The 16683-nt window shown below is 35.8% G+C and overlaps 1 protein-coding gene across 1 annotated transcript in view; it reads right to left on the minus strand.

The window, feature by feature from the left end:
- LOC122397276 (LIM/homeobox protein Lhx4) overlaps positions 1-16683 on the minus strand; it is a 101241-nt gene that overhangs the window by 71529 nt on the left and 13029 nt on the right. The window contains exon 2 of the mRNA XM_043396367.1: positions 2311-2355. Within this exon, the coding sequence (XP_043252302.1) occupies positions 2311-2355 (45 nt within the window). The remainder of the gene's footprint in view (positions 1-2310; positions 2356-16683) is intronic.

A 16683-nucleotide genomic window follows, 5' to 3' on the forward strand; every position in this document is an offset into this window, starting at 1 on the left:
TAATAAATTTTTTTCTCGAAACTGCGTAGAAATTCGAGGGTATGTCTCTCCACAAAAAATCATTATAATTGACCCCTGCATCTAAAAATAATTTTTTTAGTACCATTTGAAATTTTTCAATTCTCTCGAAAAAATTCACACATTCTCGAATTTTTTTCTAGAAAGTGAGCAGGATTTCGAGGGTACGTCTATTGACCAAAAATGATTATAATTGACCCCCGCATCCAATAATAATTTTGTTAGTACCATTTGAAATTTTTTAATTCTCTGGAAAAATTTCACACATTCTCGAATTTTTTTGTAGAAAATGAGCAGGAATTCGAGGGTATGTCTACTGACCAAAAATGATTATAATTGATCCCTGTATCTAAAAATTATTTTTCCAGAATGATTTGAAAGTTTTCAATTCTCTCGAAAAATTTCACACCTTCTCGAATTTTTTTCTAGAAAATGAGCAGGATTTCGAGTGTACGTCTATTCACAAAAAACGATTATAATTGACCCCTGTATCTAAAAATAATTTTTTTAGTACCATTCGAAATTTTTTAATTCTCCCGAAAAATTTCACACTTTCTCGAATTTTTTTCTAGAAAATGAGCAGGATTTCGAGTGTATGTCTATTCACAAAAAACAATTGTAATTGATCCCCGGAGCCGAAAATAATTTTTCCAGAACGATATGGAATTTTGTTTTTTCATGAAAAAATTACTGCATCTACCCATCAATTTTTCTCAAAAATTCATTTTTGATTTTTAATAAATATGTTTGACGCTGCAGGGGAAGTGTTTAAATCGTTTCTTGGTTTATCAATTATTTTCCATTATCACGGCGGGGATAGTGTTGTGGCAGGACCAACGTTCTTTGAAGGTTGGTTGAGAAATGGCTCACAAAACGTCGGAATGAACAATCCACTCATCAGGGCCCGCTACGCGAGCCACACGTGCTGGAAGCGTGCCGGGACAACTGGTGCCCCCGTCGCTTCTGGCACCATGTGCGCCAATGAATATGCACGCGTGCTGCACACGCGATTCCTTTCGACAATGTAAGATCGCCTCCTAGGCAGTAGGTGTTACCCTTTCAGCGTTGTTGCGACTTGCGTGCCTCGCAGACCGTGCTTTGTCCTTTGGTTACAACAAAGAACAAAATTTAACGCGTACGTACGAGGCTTGACCAAAAAAAAAAAGCTAACAAGAATATAAAAATGCACACTGCGAAACACAACGAATACACAAATATTTTACGCTATGAAGCAAACGGTGGGCCAAATTCCTATGAAAACATTCAATTATTTCATTTAATTAACTATTACACGTTTCGTTCAAACACTTTTGTCAGCCATTTCTAGTAGGTCGTCCACAGTCTACTATTTAATTCGTGAGCCTTTTTGTGGCTCAATATTATTTATTTATTCCTCCATCGATCCAACAATTTGTCGATGGAATTTTGGATTAGCTAGAATACCTGATGTCCATGAAATTTAAATGATCATCGACGAGCAAGGACAATAATAACAAGGAAATTTCACGATACAATAAATCTCATTAAAAGCATCTATCTTAATATTGAATTAACTCCAACATTTCGAACCGGTTATTTTCAGTGTTAAAGTAGGCCAGACATTTATTATCGGGCACAGATTACTGTAAAGATAAACATACACGATATTCGAAAATGATTTTCAACTTTTCGAGTGGCGGAGATTAATTTCTATCAACAAGATTTATTACACGAATTTGCCTCAGGTATTATTCGCTGCAGATCTTGTTAAAAAAATTTGTTTTACGACCTGACGAGTAACAGTGTATCGATCGTTGGATAAAAAAACTGTCTTTGATGTTTCTGAAACCGTTTAAAGGGGTCGCGGAAGGGGGGCCAACGAGAGCCCGCATTTTCGATGAAAACTGCACCACTCGACTTGGAAACTTTCGAGGATAAACAACTCGATACATAACTTCTAATCTCGAGCAACAATGCCATTGTGGAACGAGTGCGACCAACTGCCGAGCCTGACACTACGTCCTCGACGACATATGGGACAGAGTCGATGATCTTCTACTTAACGTCTCGTGCTTTTGTGCCCCCGCATAATGGAGTTCGATGACCACTTGAAAAAGCAAGGGTCAGCCCTCCAAAAGGGATCGCCTTCGACGCTGTTCCAACGAAACAGGCCGTGAAACTAGCGAGATCTTTCAAAGAATCCGCGACAAATATCATAATGCAAGAAACTAGCGAGAACCCGGTATCGAAAAATGTGAACGAATAAAAAGAAATGATGAAATGAAAAGGAATATCAAATCAAAAAAGACTCACGTTCTTCCTTGATCGGAAAACAGCTTGGTGTTTCAATCTTCCGTTCTAAAACAAAAGGAAAAAAAATAAACTAATTAAGTCGATTGAAATAAACCGTGTGCACAACTTAAATACAATGGATTATGATAAAATTTTATAAAGTGACGTTTTTTTTTTGAAAGAAAACGAGATTACGAATGAGATCGACGAGCGTTCCGAGTGAAAATAAAAAAAAAAAAATACTTCCACGAGTTGACTCTGTTTTTTAGTGTCCCGTTTGGGCATTGATCGTAACGTTTCGAACGTAAGATTTCAGACGAGACGGTGTCTCATCTTGGCAAACCACCATTGCGTTTTTATTGTACATCTCGTCGGTTGTGGTTCAGCTCGACAGTATTTCTCTCGCGATCGTAAATAATTTACCTACCTGTGTAATATCCTGACTCATAGCCTGCGTGGATTAAACTGTACGAACGTTCACGATATTCGTAAATGAAATTAATATATTTACGTGCAATTGGCCACCGAAATGAAAAACGATCTGTTATTTATATCTCAATTACTGGAACCATTCTGTTCTCAAAGCTTCATGATTTTAGTACAGTTTTAAATATTATTTTTTGTATACTCTGATTGTTCGTATTGAAACCTTATTTGCCTGAAAATAATCAATATAGAATAGAAATCACAAACTAATATAATATAGTAATAATAATTGAGGTTTCATTTGGTTCTATAGCATTGCTTCCAATGCTCGCCGCTAGAGGGCTCCAGGCTCTCACAAGCGCTCGACTGACTCCTCGATTGCTACATTCCTCGGTCGACTTCCCGATATTCCAGTTGTCTAAGGCGCGCTTTGTATAGTTCTTTTGGTGCCATTTTTCTATACAAAATATTAAATCTTGCCCCTAGTATAAGTAACTATTCTTAAAACTATCTTGTAAGTAGCATTAAGTGCGACGGAGATTATTTAATGTTAAGACTACGCGAGCTCTATGTTGAGCCATTAGTCTAAATTGTAGTCCTAGTTATAAGTTAGCCGTTTGTACGTTTAGGTTTATTGCACCCCCTTGTATATATATTTATAATTGTTTTTTTGGCACAATAAACGTTCGTTAAAAAAAAAAAGTTGTCTAATCACTCTAGTATAGTTTCTACTATGCTTTTTCTATACTAAACTTAAGCTTAATAGATTAAGTTCCTCTACTCATTTTAATTGAGATTATTAAACGACATTAAGTGCAATACACATGTAATTCACACAGAAGACAACGCGTACTCAAATAGAGTCTTTTTAGTCTGTAAGAATTAATAATAATAAATTATTTTTGTCAGATTAATTCTGATAAAATTATTGTAATTCATTCAACAAATGCACCTCAAATAATTTTTTGCTCTTTTTTCTAACCAAATCAAGAGAATATTGCACTTTTTTCTTTGGAATAAAATTTATATCATAGAATATGTTAGACTAAATTTTACCAGTCTTATGAAGCTACACAGACTTGTATTTGTAATATAAAACTGTTTATTAATGTAAATGCACGCTTCAACATTTTATACAGAGAAGTATATACGTATATAGTACATAAAAAAAGGGATAGAATAGAAAAGAGGGCGCGCTGACTATTGAGGGTACGCGGTGAATTTAAAATATAGAATTTATTTCTAATAGAATATACATATATCGATAAGGATTTAAAGAAACTTATTTGTCAAATTTTTGTTACAATAATTCTGATGAAATTATTGTATATTTATTCAAATGCACCTCAAACAATTTTTTGCATTTTTTTCTCAACAAATCAAGAGAATATTGCACTTTTTTCATTAAAATAAAATTTATGTCATAGAATATACATCGATAAGGATTTAAAGAAACTTATTTATCAAATTTTTTCCTGATGTATTCTGATGAAATTATTGTATATTAATTCAAATGCACCTCAATCAATTTTTTGCACTCTTTTCTTTAGAATACAATTTATATCATAGAATATAATTCGATAAGGATTTAAAGAAACTTATTTGTCAAATTTTTTTCAAATCAATTCTGATGATATTATTGTATATTTATTCAAATGCACCTGAAATAATTTTTTGCTATTTCTCCTCAACAAATCAAAAGAAATTCATAGATGATTTGTCACATTGCCCTTTTTTCTTTAAAATAAAATATAATTCAATAAGGATTTAAAGAAACTTATTTGTCAAATTTTTTTCAAATCAATTCTGATGATATTATTGTATATTTATTCAAATGCACCTCAAATAATTTTTTGCTATTTCTCCTCAACAAATCAAAAGAAATTGATGATTTGTCATATTGCCCTTTTTTCTTTAAAATAAAATATAATTCACTAAAGATTTAAAGAAACTTATTTGTCAAATTTTTGTTCAGATTGATTCTTCCGTTAGATGGGTATAAATAGCTTAAAAAATCGGTGCAACCATGAGAATGAACACCCTGTAGATCGAAATGTATCGCTCTGTATGATTGTAAGTTTGTACGAGCGCGGTTTAAATGGCGTTTAGTTCCCATCAAGAGCCACTTAATCTCCGATCGCGTAAACTTGCGTAACAATGGGGGTACGCGTGGCCGAGGAGGGGCACACGTGATTACGCCCGACAAAACTTCATCGGGGAGTCACGTGGCGCTGGAAAAACGGGCACAACATCCGCACGAGCCGGTTCACCGTCCGAGAAACCTAACCACAAACCCACGAAAGGATCCTCGAGCACCGCCTACAAGGAAAACAACCCCCGAGTCACGCGTTCCCACAGTACACGCAACGCTACCAGCTACAACCCCCTCGAATTTTCGCCGAAACGTTTCGGATTACACGGTATTTTGCTGTTACCTATTCGATGTTTGCCAATGCTCGTCAACGAATCGATCTTCAATGCCTTTCCACGTCCCTATCCACTCTAATAGAAAAAGCTTTTTTTTAAACTCGAGTCAAAGTTGACAAACATTTAACATAAAAAATTGGGGCAAATCGTTAATATTTTATGAAAGTTATTTTACCTAAGAAAGTTTGTTACTTCGGATGACTTTGATCGATGTTGCATTGATGTTATTAAATTTTTCTCGCGATAGTCTTAAAAAGAATCATATTTACAAGATTAATTTTATACAACGCGAGTAATGGACGTTGAAATATTTTTTTGGAATTCTTTCTCGTGTACTTGTATTCAACGCTTAATAAAATACAGAGGTTTATTGTCACTGGTGTGATGGACGAAATTCTTAATCTTATCGGGGGAATCAAGCCTCTTCAGAGATCTGCTCGACGTGCTACGTAACGACGATTATCTAAGCGTTAGCCGACGTGTTAACTCGCTCGAAGACCTTTCGAAGTCTCCTCGAGTGCTTCGTACTCGAAACAGTTGGAATAGTTGAACTCAAAAACAATTGCAATTTATTAATATAAATCTTACTATAAATCTTCTCCTTCCTATAATTAGCCTATAATTCTCCTTCCTATAAAATTCAAGATGACCTTGACAGGCTTCAGGAATAGGTGCTCGTTAAATAAATTATTCCTCGATCTCAAGCTTATAATTTGTTAAGGAATAAAATACACATTATTCATTCCCAATTAAAGAAACTATATTCTTTTCACTATCTCCTATTATCTGCATTCTATATTACGAAACATATGTTTTTTAAAAGTTATGGTAGGAATATACGATTACACCCACTCATGCACACTATTATAGTGATCCACTATAAATCAAAAGAAACTTGTGTTTCTCATGAATTTCTTCCTTTTATTTTTATCAAATCTTCTCTATTACTACTGTAGCTTTGTGTTATTTTTATTTACGTAGTTTTTTGTTTCTTATGAATTCTTTTCAATTTGTTTTTACACCATGTATTGTTTGTTACAACTGTGTTACCTTGTATTTACAAAGTAGTTTTTTGTTATTTTTATTTATATAATTTTGTTTTTTGTGAATTCTTTCCATTTAGTATTATCAAATATGTTGTTTATTATACCGAGTTACTTTTTATTTACGAAGTAGTTTTTTGTTATATTTATTTATGTAATTCTGTTTTTTGTGAATTCTTTCCATTTTGTTTTACCAAATATGTTGTTTATTATACTGAGTTGCTTTCTATTTACAAAGTAATTTTTTGTTATTTTTATTTACGTAATTTTGTTTCTCGTGAGAATACTTTCCATTCAGTTTTACCAAGTACGTTGTTTATTATACTGAGTTACTTTCTATTTACAAAGTAGTTTTTTGTTATTTTTATTTACGTAGTTTTGTTTTTTGTGAATTCTTTCCATTTTGTTTTACCAAATATGTTGTTTATTATACTGAGTTACTTTCTATTTACGAAGTAGTTTCGCGTTACTTCTATATTTGCGTAATTTTTTTTGTTCATGAAATTTTTCCATTTATTTGTTTAATATAAACAAACTAGTAATGTCCAATTCCAAAACTGATAGAGAAATATAATATAAATACAATAAAACCTACAACAATACCAAAGATATGCGCGATTTTCCTAAGGCGGTCACCCATCCCGTACTGCACGCCGCCCAATGATGCTTCACTTCGTTGATCACACGACAACCATTCCATTTTAAATAACATTTATTAGACATTACATTTGGTAACAAGATACAATAACATAATTACATTAGAGTAGATGTTGCATATAAAGAATATTTTAACAGAAGTTCCTACTTATTTAGTCTAAGCTTTACCTTCATTTTTCGTTACACTACGTATTTGGTTATCGCTTCTTTATTATATAAAATAATGGTAATTCGAATGTTACAATAGTGTTTATTCTCGGTGTTTACAGGAAACTAGTTGATAGAAAACCTGCTTTCGAGTAGACTCGCTTAAATATGATTGTTTATTTACGTACTTATTGCACTTTTCCTTTGGTAAGGTCATTTTGGTGGTATTGCTATTTATTGCTATTTATTGCACGGGAGGTTCTAACTCTATACTTATTATACAGGATCCCGAGAGATTTTGGGTTTACCTTTAATTATAATTATTCTAGGAATATCGGCAGTGCTTGATAAGGTAATTTGTGCTTCCAGTTAACTGGTTTGTTATTAGCCTTTATGCGGACTACGTTTTTTATATATTTGTTTTCGCTGTTTGTTAAGTTTTCGTAGAATTTTTGGGCTATTTTTTGTATGTGTTCTCGTATTAAAGGTATTTGCGCATCTTCATGGAGAGTTGTGATTCTTTCATACCTGTTCCTATTTAACATTAACCTTAGGCATTTGTTCTGAAACACGTGTAGTGGTTTTGTGCTTGTTTTTGATGCTGCGCACCATGCAGGGGCTGCGTAGCAGATTATTGGGCGCAATATGGTGGTGTACAGTAGCTTTTTGTTTGATACTGACATCGTCGATGATTTAGCCATAAGGGCATATAGTAGCTTTAACACACCGTATGCTTTTCTGAGCGTTTGTTTAATATGTTCCCTGAATAATAGTTTTTTGTCTAGGAATACTCCGAGGTATTTTACAGTAGCTGAAGGATTTATGCGGTGGTTGTAAACTTTTATTGGTGAAAAAATTTTTGTATCGTTTACTTTCTTTGAAAAAACTATGGCTTCCGTTTTATCTGCATTGAGGTCTATTTTCCAGGTTTTGAAATATTTTTCTAATATATTGACATGTATTTGTATTTGCTTTGCTGCAACCACTGCACTGAACGAGTGCGCGTATATCGCAGTGTCGTCCGCGAATAGGGCTATGTTTGTCTTTGGAAATTGTGGGATGTCATTTAGGAAGTTGGTAAATAAGATGGGACCAAGTACTGAGCCCTGAGGTACTCCTGCGCTTATTTTCTTCGGTTTGGATTTAACGTTATTTACTGTTACTTTGAAAAATCTATCTTTGAGGTATGAGTGTATGAGTTTTATCAGGGGCGGTGGATATTTTTCTTGTATCATTTTATATATAATACCATCTTGCCAAACTCTGTCAAATGCCTTTTGTATGTCTAAAAGTAGCATTACTGTTACTTTTTTCTTATTATAGTTTACGCTTATGTCGTTTATTAGCCTTACTACTTGTTGGATGGTATTATGTTTTTTCCTAAATCCAAATTGCTGTTCAATTGTTAATTTATTATTTTCGCTATGTTTTAAGAGTCTGGTTAAAATGATTTTTTCTGTTACTTTGCTAAGGGTTGGCAAAAGGCTAATTGGTCTGTAGCTTGGTGCTATCGTTTTATCCTTCCCCGGCTTCAGTATTGGAATTACCGTTGCTTTTTTCCATCGCGTAGGGAAATAGGTTAATTTGAACATACTGTTTATAATGTAGGTTAATTGTACGACGGCTTTTTTGGTTAAGTTTTTTAACAGAATGTTTTGTATATTATCAGGGCCCGGTGCTTTTCTCGGGTTTATGTACTTCAGGTGTGATTTTATTTCTTCGGGTGAGGTAATTAATTGTTTCCAATTTAGTAGATCTTCGTGATTTATGTTTTCAATGAAATTATTGACTGTGCTAGAAATATTCAGTTGCTGTGCGTTATTGCTATTATCTATGATGTGTACCTGTTCGAAGTGTTTTGCTAGTGTCTCGGCTTTGTCTCTATTTGTGAATGCAGAGTAATTACCGGTAGAAAGGACAGGGATATTTTGGGCTGATTTTTTAAGAGATCTAATCATTTTCCAAAGCGATTTATCTGTGGGTGTTAGGTCTCTCAGTTTCTTTTCCCATGAATCGTTTCGATGTTTTATTATTAGTTTTCTAACGTTTTGGTTAAGAATTTTGTTTGCTTGTTTGTAGTAGTAAAGGCCTGTACGTTGCCATTTCCTCCTAGCTGCATTGCGGCACTTTATTAGGTGCACGATATACTCAGGGAGCGGAGAGTTTGTAATTTTGGCTTCTACTTTTTTAACCTTCTTATTCCTAGCTGCTTGTATGGTTTGGGTTAGTTTCGTGACTTCATTATCTATTTCGTTTGTCGTTCTAATTTTATTGTTAATTTTGAGTCTGAGGTCTATTTCCTCCCTATATTTTTTCCAATCCACATTCGCGTAAGAATATACAAATCTTTTTGGCTCAATGGAACTTGAATTACCTATAGTAAAATAAACCGGATTGTGATCAGAATTAAGGTCTTTTAAAGTAACGGGATAGGTAATGTTTGAGACATGCTTGTTTACTATTAAGTCTATTGTGGTTGGAGTTGGATCACACGACAACCGATGCACTCGACAAAACGCCATCGTCGACACGGTTTATTCGTAAATTATTCAAACACAAACCCTTCAATATAAGAAAATTATACCACTTTATAAAATAATGATTCGATCCACAAAAAAAGAGTGTCCTTTCATCTATAGCGAATCACTACTATAATGTACAACTACGATTACGAGTAATCGACTCCATAAGTGTAATACATATGTTTAAGGAGTTCTGGTCGCGGTCCCACGAGTCTATCCAAAGATCGGGTCACAACAAAAAAAATTGATCGAACGAAGGAGGGGGAAAAAAACGAAACTATCGATCAAACGTAAAATTCGAAACGTCAGGCCGGAAATGGGACCTGGATCGGTGGGCAGCGCGAGGCAAAAAGAACGAACGTAACTCGACGCCGAGGCTTGACGCGTGCCCGAAGGATCCAGGTAGAGAGTTTCTTTCCCAGAGACACTTTACGCGCCACTTGCCACCGCCCCGTGTCCTCGCGGCGTGTTTTATCGCCCCGTTAATTTTCGCAACAACGACGCCACGCGGCGAAAAGCCACTTCGCGCGGCCACCCGTTTTCCCAAGTTTTTACACTGGCTCGTATCGCGGCCGAGTTACGGCGCCATAACACCGACGTCAACGTAATCCGCGATGCACCCGGACTTTCGAAATTTATTCCTCGGTTTCGCGACGCATAAGCGTGGACCGTATCTTTCAACTTTGAAATCTTCTTTTTTTGAGGAGTGGACACACCCTGTATTGGAAAAGGTAGGGCTATGGGACGTGTGATTCGAACGAAACGACAATAATTACTGGCTAGAATGTACTTTTATTAACCCTTTACACTCCTATGTCGAGTGCGATTCGACATCAATTTTTATCTCAGGAGCTCCTTTGTCGAGTTCCAGTCGACACTTTTTCAAATCCAAACCAAAGAGATATCTTGAAAATTACAAAATGCAACAACAGTGTAAATAAAACAGATATTCTAACAGCAAATAAAACACTTAAAAGCGTTGGGAGCTGCTGGTAACAAAATTGAAATATAATTCGGAGTGCAAAGGGTTAAAGGCTGTAACGGAACCGTTGCATCTATGAAAAGAATAAATTTCCAAAAAAAAAAAAAAAAAAACCGACACTATCGTATCACACGACTCTTTCCTCTGCAGTTTACGTATCTATCTATTACAAAATTCGCGATGTAACGCGCAGATTCACCCTTTGTATCTCGCTGTATCGCGAGAGCAGAACTCGCGAGTAAAGGAATTAATTTCACCACGGGGGTAAGGAACCATAATGGCGGTTTCATCGCGAATCGATTACACCGCCAGGGCGCGGTAAATCTCCCGACGTAATAAAAACTTACCCGATCCTTCTTTTTCTTCCGTATAAAAGCGCAAGAACATTTTCCCACCTACATTTCTCTTGACGGAAAACTCGCGGACCCGGGCGAGAGGGAATTGCTTCCCAAGTCGAAAGTTTCTGCGGTGGCGGTGGTTTTTCCCCATTTTCTTTTCGCTCTTTTTTTCTTTCTTTCTTCTTTTTTTGCCGCATCTCCGCCACCCACGCCAAAAAGAGGAACGAGAGAGTCCCCCCCACTCCCTCCTGGGTTTTCTGGCGTTTTTCTTCGTTTTCTCGCCGCGGACTTCGCCCCGAGCGACCACTCGGTTTGATACATCGGCCCCGTAACGTCGTTAAACACCGGTTATCGTCCGACTATGATCAGTTTCAGTCCTTACGGGGGAAAATTATTAGGCGTCCCCGTATCGATGGTCGTTCGATCATTCTCTTCGATCTATGGACGAATTATACGCGGTCGGGGCATGGTTTCTGGTCGTTTCGAATTCGATCTTGATTAAGAGGGTGGAACCACCGCGACGCACAGTGTGTCCAACAATGAACAAAAGTCTATGCTTTATAAATTCTTATACCTCGAAATGTTAATAGAGGAACGCAGATTTTAACACTATCCATAACTTTTACTGAATTTACCAATTTCTCGTTGAAAATGACGCCTGATTGCAATTTTCGGTGCACTTTCTTATCACTAGAACTACCAGTCAAAATGACGCATTCGTAATTTCTAGTAAAACTTGTAAAACTGTTTTATGACTTGACGAAGGAGCTCCTGAGATAAAAATTGATGTCGAATCACACTCGACATAGGAGTGCAAAGGGTTAAGGGGCCATTCTACCATGTAGGCACGAAAAATACATGTTTCTTTGTGATTTTTTTTTGCGGGCTATCAAAGAGCGATTAATTCCAGGTTTTGTAGATACATTTATTATATATTTAGCTATATTTACGAATTTTTGTAACGCGTAATATCTATTGATTACGCTGTTTTTGTTGATCAACGAACAACAGTTTTTAGGAACGGCGCCCGACTGCGTATGTGATATCTTGCGAACAAGTTATCCGAACTCCAAAAACCAACGATATTCTTAATGTAGATGAGTGTGGTTATAGCATGAGGATCTTTTCAAAAAAACAAAAAATGGCAAAATGTGCATTTTACGAAAAAATACTGAATATTTTCATATATTCGGTTGCTTTTTTGTTAATAAAAGAAAAAGTATTGCATATATCGCGATTATCCTAGTTCGTGCTATAGGGAGACTAGTTCTAAAGATACTGTGTAAATTTCATATTGATATCTTGAATAGTTTTCTCGTTATCACATACGCAGTGCCGAAAAATGTAGTTTCGAGAAAAACAGCTTTTAAGTTTCAACAGGCTATAACTTCGTTAGTTTTCCGAATTTCAATTTAATATTTGGTAGATATATTGTCGAGACTACATGCTAAAAGACAATGCAAAAAAAAATTCGATTTTTAAAATCCCACAAGGCAGAAAGGCCCCTTAATTGTGAGATGTTTGTGTGCAGTTCCACACAGAGATTGTATTAATTTTGCGGTTCAATTGTTAACATATAGGCTAAGGATCTTATGTTTTGTAATGTGTTATTCAACTACTGCGATGTGAAGTTCACTTTCGAAGCGTTCCTCGCTTGAATTTAACGCGTGAACAATAGGGTGAACCTTAATATGGTCCGTAACTCTATTTTAAAATTCCCGGTTGAAGAAGTTGTTTTTATTTAATAAAAGTGTTATTTGATTATGACATTTATTAAATAAATTCTGAAAAATACTTTTCACCAAGAGTAAGTAACGTTCATCCTAGTGAGCATTGTATGTTGAAGGATATTGCTCCTGGCAGTGTTTGCGATTCATCGTTGAAGTCCAAAGTAGCGAAAAGTCTATTTGAAGAGCGTAATGAGATTTGAAACAAATTATTCTTTCGACGAGCATAAGACGCTTGGACGTCGTAATTCCGCGGGTTCAAAGAAGAGCTTCGACCGGAAAGCCATAAAGGTGTTCCCGGAATGTTTATTACTTCGGTTCTAGTACTTTTCGTATTACCTGGAACATGTACAACGGGAGAAAAAACAGTTTATGCTTCGACGTAACAATGTTCATATATTTAAATGGGTAGCAAGAGTAAGAGCGAACAAAGGTAAACTGTTTCTTTACAGAATTTAATGTGTACCTATACATATTTGGTTTCGAGCCAACAAACTTCGAACGAATTACGAAATGTACTAAAAAGCAAGTTTTTTACAAAAATATTCTGATAAATTGGATAGGAAAATTCAATTTTTCACAATTACAATTCTACCTTTTAATGCTACTTTTTATTTGTGTATCCGTTTCTGTGTTTCAATTAATGCTTTGTTTATACGATAAAAAATTTTATTTTTAGCATCTTTGACATACATTCATGAGTCTGACTTGTTATCGAATCTTAATATTAACACATTTTTATATGCACGAGGTATTCGTAAAACAGATTTATTATTTTTTGTGACCATTCCTCATACGATCTTTAAACAAAATTAAATAGTATACGTTTGAAAAATTCTTTAGAATTAAATCGTATGTCAAGTGGTTAATTTGTAACATTGCCTATATTTATAACAAAATTTTACAAAACAAGATGAAAATCAAGAATACCAATTTGTTGATTGAGGTTTAATTAAAAAATTAATACGTTTAATGTTCCACCTGTAGAACGGCAATCTGGGAATTTTTTTCTCGAAAATGGTTTGGATTTTGAGGGTATGTCTATTCACCAAAAATGATTGCAATTGACCCTCGGAAACGAATATAATTTTTTCAAAACGATTTGAAATTTTTCAATTTTGTCGAAAAATTATACACCTATTCGAATTTTTTTCTCGAAAATGGTTAGGATTTCGAGGATATGTCTATTCACCAAAAATTATTCTAATTGACCCCCGCAACCTAATATAATTTTTCTAGAACGATTTGAAATTTTTTAATTTTGTCGAAAAATTATCCATCTATTCGATTTTTTTTCTCGAAAGTGTGTAGGAATTTGGGGATATGTCTATTCACCAAAAATGATTGTAACTGACTCTTGCAACCGAAAATAATTTTTTTAAGACGATTTGAAACTTTTCAATTTCACCAAAAAAAAGCACCCTTGTCGACTTTTCCTAAAACTTCGTTTTTGATTTTTAGTAAGTTTGTTTGACGCCCTATAGAAAAGTTGTCTAATACATTTTTGTAGGTATATATGAGTTCTATTACAGGAAAAAGTTTCATTAAAATATATTCACTATTGTAGGAGTTATGGTTGTTTGAAAATTGGACCATTTTTATGGAATTTTTCTCATTTTGCGGTGTCAAGGAATAACTTTTCGAACATTTTTACAATTTCCACATATTCCTCACAAAAATACGCGTTGTTTGCATTTTGAAACATTAAAATGCTCCAATTCGTTCAGAAGTTACGACACTTTAAAGATACGCATGAAATTTTGGAGTGACTCTCTGGCCTGAGATATTTTCGATAAGTAATTTTTTCCTCGAAAATGGTTAAGAGTTCGAGAGTATGTCTACTCACCAAAAATGATTGTAATTGACCCCCGGAGTCGTACATAATTTTTCCAAAACGATTCAAAATTTTTTAATTTTGTCAAAAAATTTATCCACCTATTCGAATTTTTTTCTCAAAAATGCGTAGGATATCGGGGGTATGTCTATTAACCAAAAATAATTATAATTGACCACTGTATCTAAAAATAATTTTTTTAGGACGATTTGAAATTTTTTAATTCTGTCGGAAAATTTCACACCTTCTCGAATTTTTTTCTAGAAAGTGGGTAGGATTTCAAGGGTATGTCTATTCACCAAACATGATTGTAATTGAACCCCGCAACCTAATATAATTTTTCCAGAATGATAAAAAATTATTTAATTTTGTCGAAAAATTTATCCACCCATTCAAATTTTTTTCTCGAAAGTGCCTAGGATTTCGCAGGATTTCGGATTCTAGAGGCCAAAATGAGATGAAAATCAAGAATACCAATATGTTGATGGAGGCTTCGTTAAAAAGTTATTAACGTTTGAAGTTCCGTCTGTATTGAATTTTTTTCTTAAAAGTGGGTAGGATTTCGGGGGTATGTCTATTCACCAAAAATGATTGTAATTAAACCCCGCGACCAAAAATAATTTTTTCAGAATGATTTGAAATTTTTTAATATAATTTTGCAATCACTTTTTAACGAATTAACTTTTTCTCAATCAAGAAATAGATATTCTCGATTTTCGGCTTATTTTGGCCCGTAGAATCTCCCATTAAAATTTTCTCCACTACTAGATGTATTCTAAAATTTCCAAGCTGCTCTCATCAGAACTCTCAATCCATATTTTAAATAAATATTTTAATTTCTTCCAAGACATCCACCGGTACAATCTCGCGAAACAGTACATAATCGCGACAGGGATCTTAAAATTCGGCCTTTTCGGACCAAAGTTACCCCGTCGTCGTCCGCAACAAAGACACCGGAAACCTCCGTCGTGATTTTCCCGCCGGCTCTATCCGCCCCTTGCACGCGAACACAACGCGCCCTCTAACCAGCCGCCATTTTCTTTCCACCCCCAGCCCCATCGGACTCCAATTCGTCACGAGCCATCGTTTCCTATGGTTACCGTTTACCCGAGGGATGCTTGACATTCTCATTGGAGCTTTTCCGCTCCTCGTCGGAACGCGGTCCTCGCTTTGACTCTGGCCAAAATCTTCGCTCGCGCGTTTCCTCCTCGCGCTTTTTATCCCCCCCCTCCCAGGCCGTTTGATCGCTGACTCGTGGCCGGCGATTGGTCTGAGCGGTTCCCCGCGAGGACCTCGAGCCTCCGTTTATCGGGGAAAAACAAAAATTCCTGCCTCTTGCAAAAATTTATCGCCCGGAAAATCCCCGGCATCGGCGAGAGAAAACGGTTTCTTTAACGCGTTGACTGGCGGACCAAACCCCTCGAATCCACGAGAACGAAACCTGCGTTTGAACAATTGGTGTTGGATTATTAATAAATAATCATTAGAAAACTGAATCTAACAGTGAGAAACACTGTCCATTGTCTGCATACGAAGACCGTATTGGCACCATCGGTTCTAGGGGCCTGGGTCTGTTTTGTCGTCGAGGGCCAGGGAAATAAACATGATGCAGGCAATGGTTTCTCTCCTTTTTAAGTGGACGCCAGATTTTCTTTTAGGGGATCTGAGCGTCGCTTCGCTTCTTGTTCAGTGTTAACAGAGTAAAGACGTTCTTCCAAACCACAGAATAAAGTTTCATTTTTACTTACAAAGTGTACTGCTTTTTCACCCAATTCCAATAATTGGTAACTAGCGTGCCCATAATTTGTCATAGAACTTAACTTTGGGGCCTCGTTAAAATTCAAGAGTGCCATCTAGATTTAGTTTCTTCGACCAAATCTTGAGAATTAATTTTTGTAGCTTCGTAGTGAAAATTCATGTCGCCCGAGTGTGGGTGACAGTTGTTAGCGACGGCTTATTTTTAAGGGACGTCGAGGGCAATTAGTTCGACGATATTTCGTTTTCAAACGATTCATGATAGGAACTTAGCCCAAAAGGGATGGTTGCAAGGACACAATCCAGATGCCCGTCGATGGCTGGTGACTCGAAGCCACACAGCTATCGGGCGTCATAGGATTGCTTGTTGAAAGGAAACGCAGGTATGTTGGAAAAAGGCAACCGACGTTGTCTTGCTTTAACACTTTGCACTCCTATGTCGAGTGTGATTCGACAATGAGCTCCTTCGTCAAGTTCCACTCGACATTTTTTCAAGTCCGCACCAAAGAGATATCTTGAAGGTTACAAAATGCAAC

The sequence above is a fragment of the Colletes gigas genome, unplaced genomic scaffold (genome assembly GCF_013123115.1).
Source record: "Colletes gigas isolate AHSC1104 unplaced genomic scaffold, ASM1312311v1 Colletes_gigas_Sc00009, whole genome shotgun sequence".
Classification (NCBI taxonomy): domain Eukaryota; kingdom Metazoa; phylum Arthropoda; class Insecta; order Hymenoptera; family Colletidae; genus Colletes; species Colletes gigas.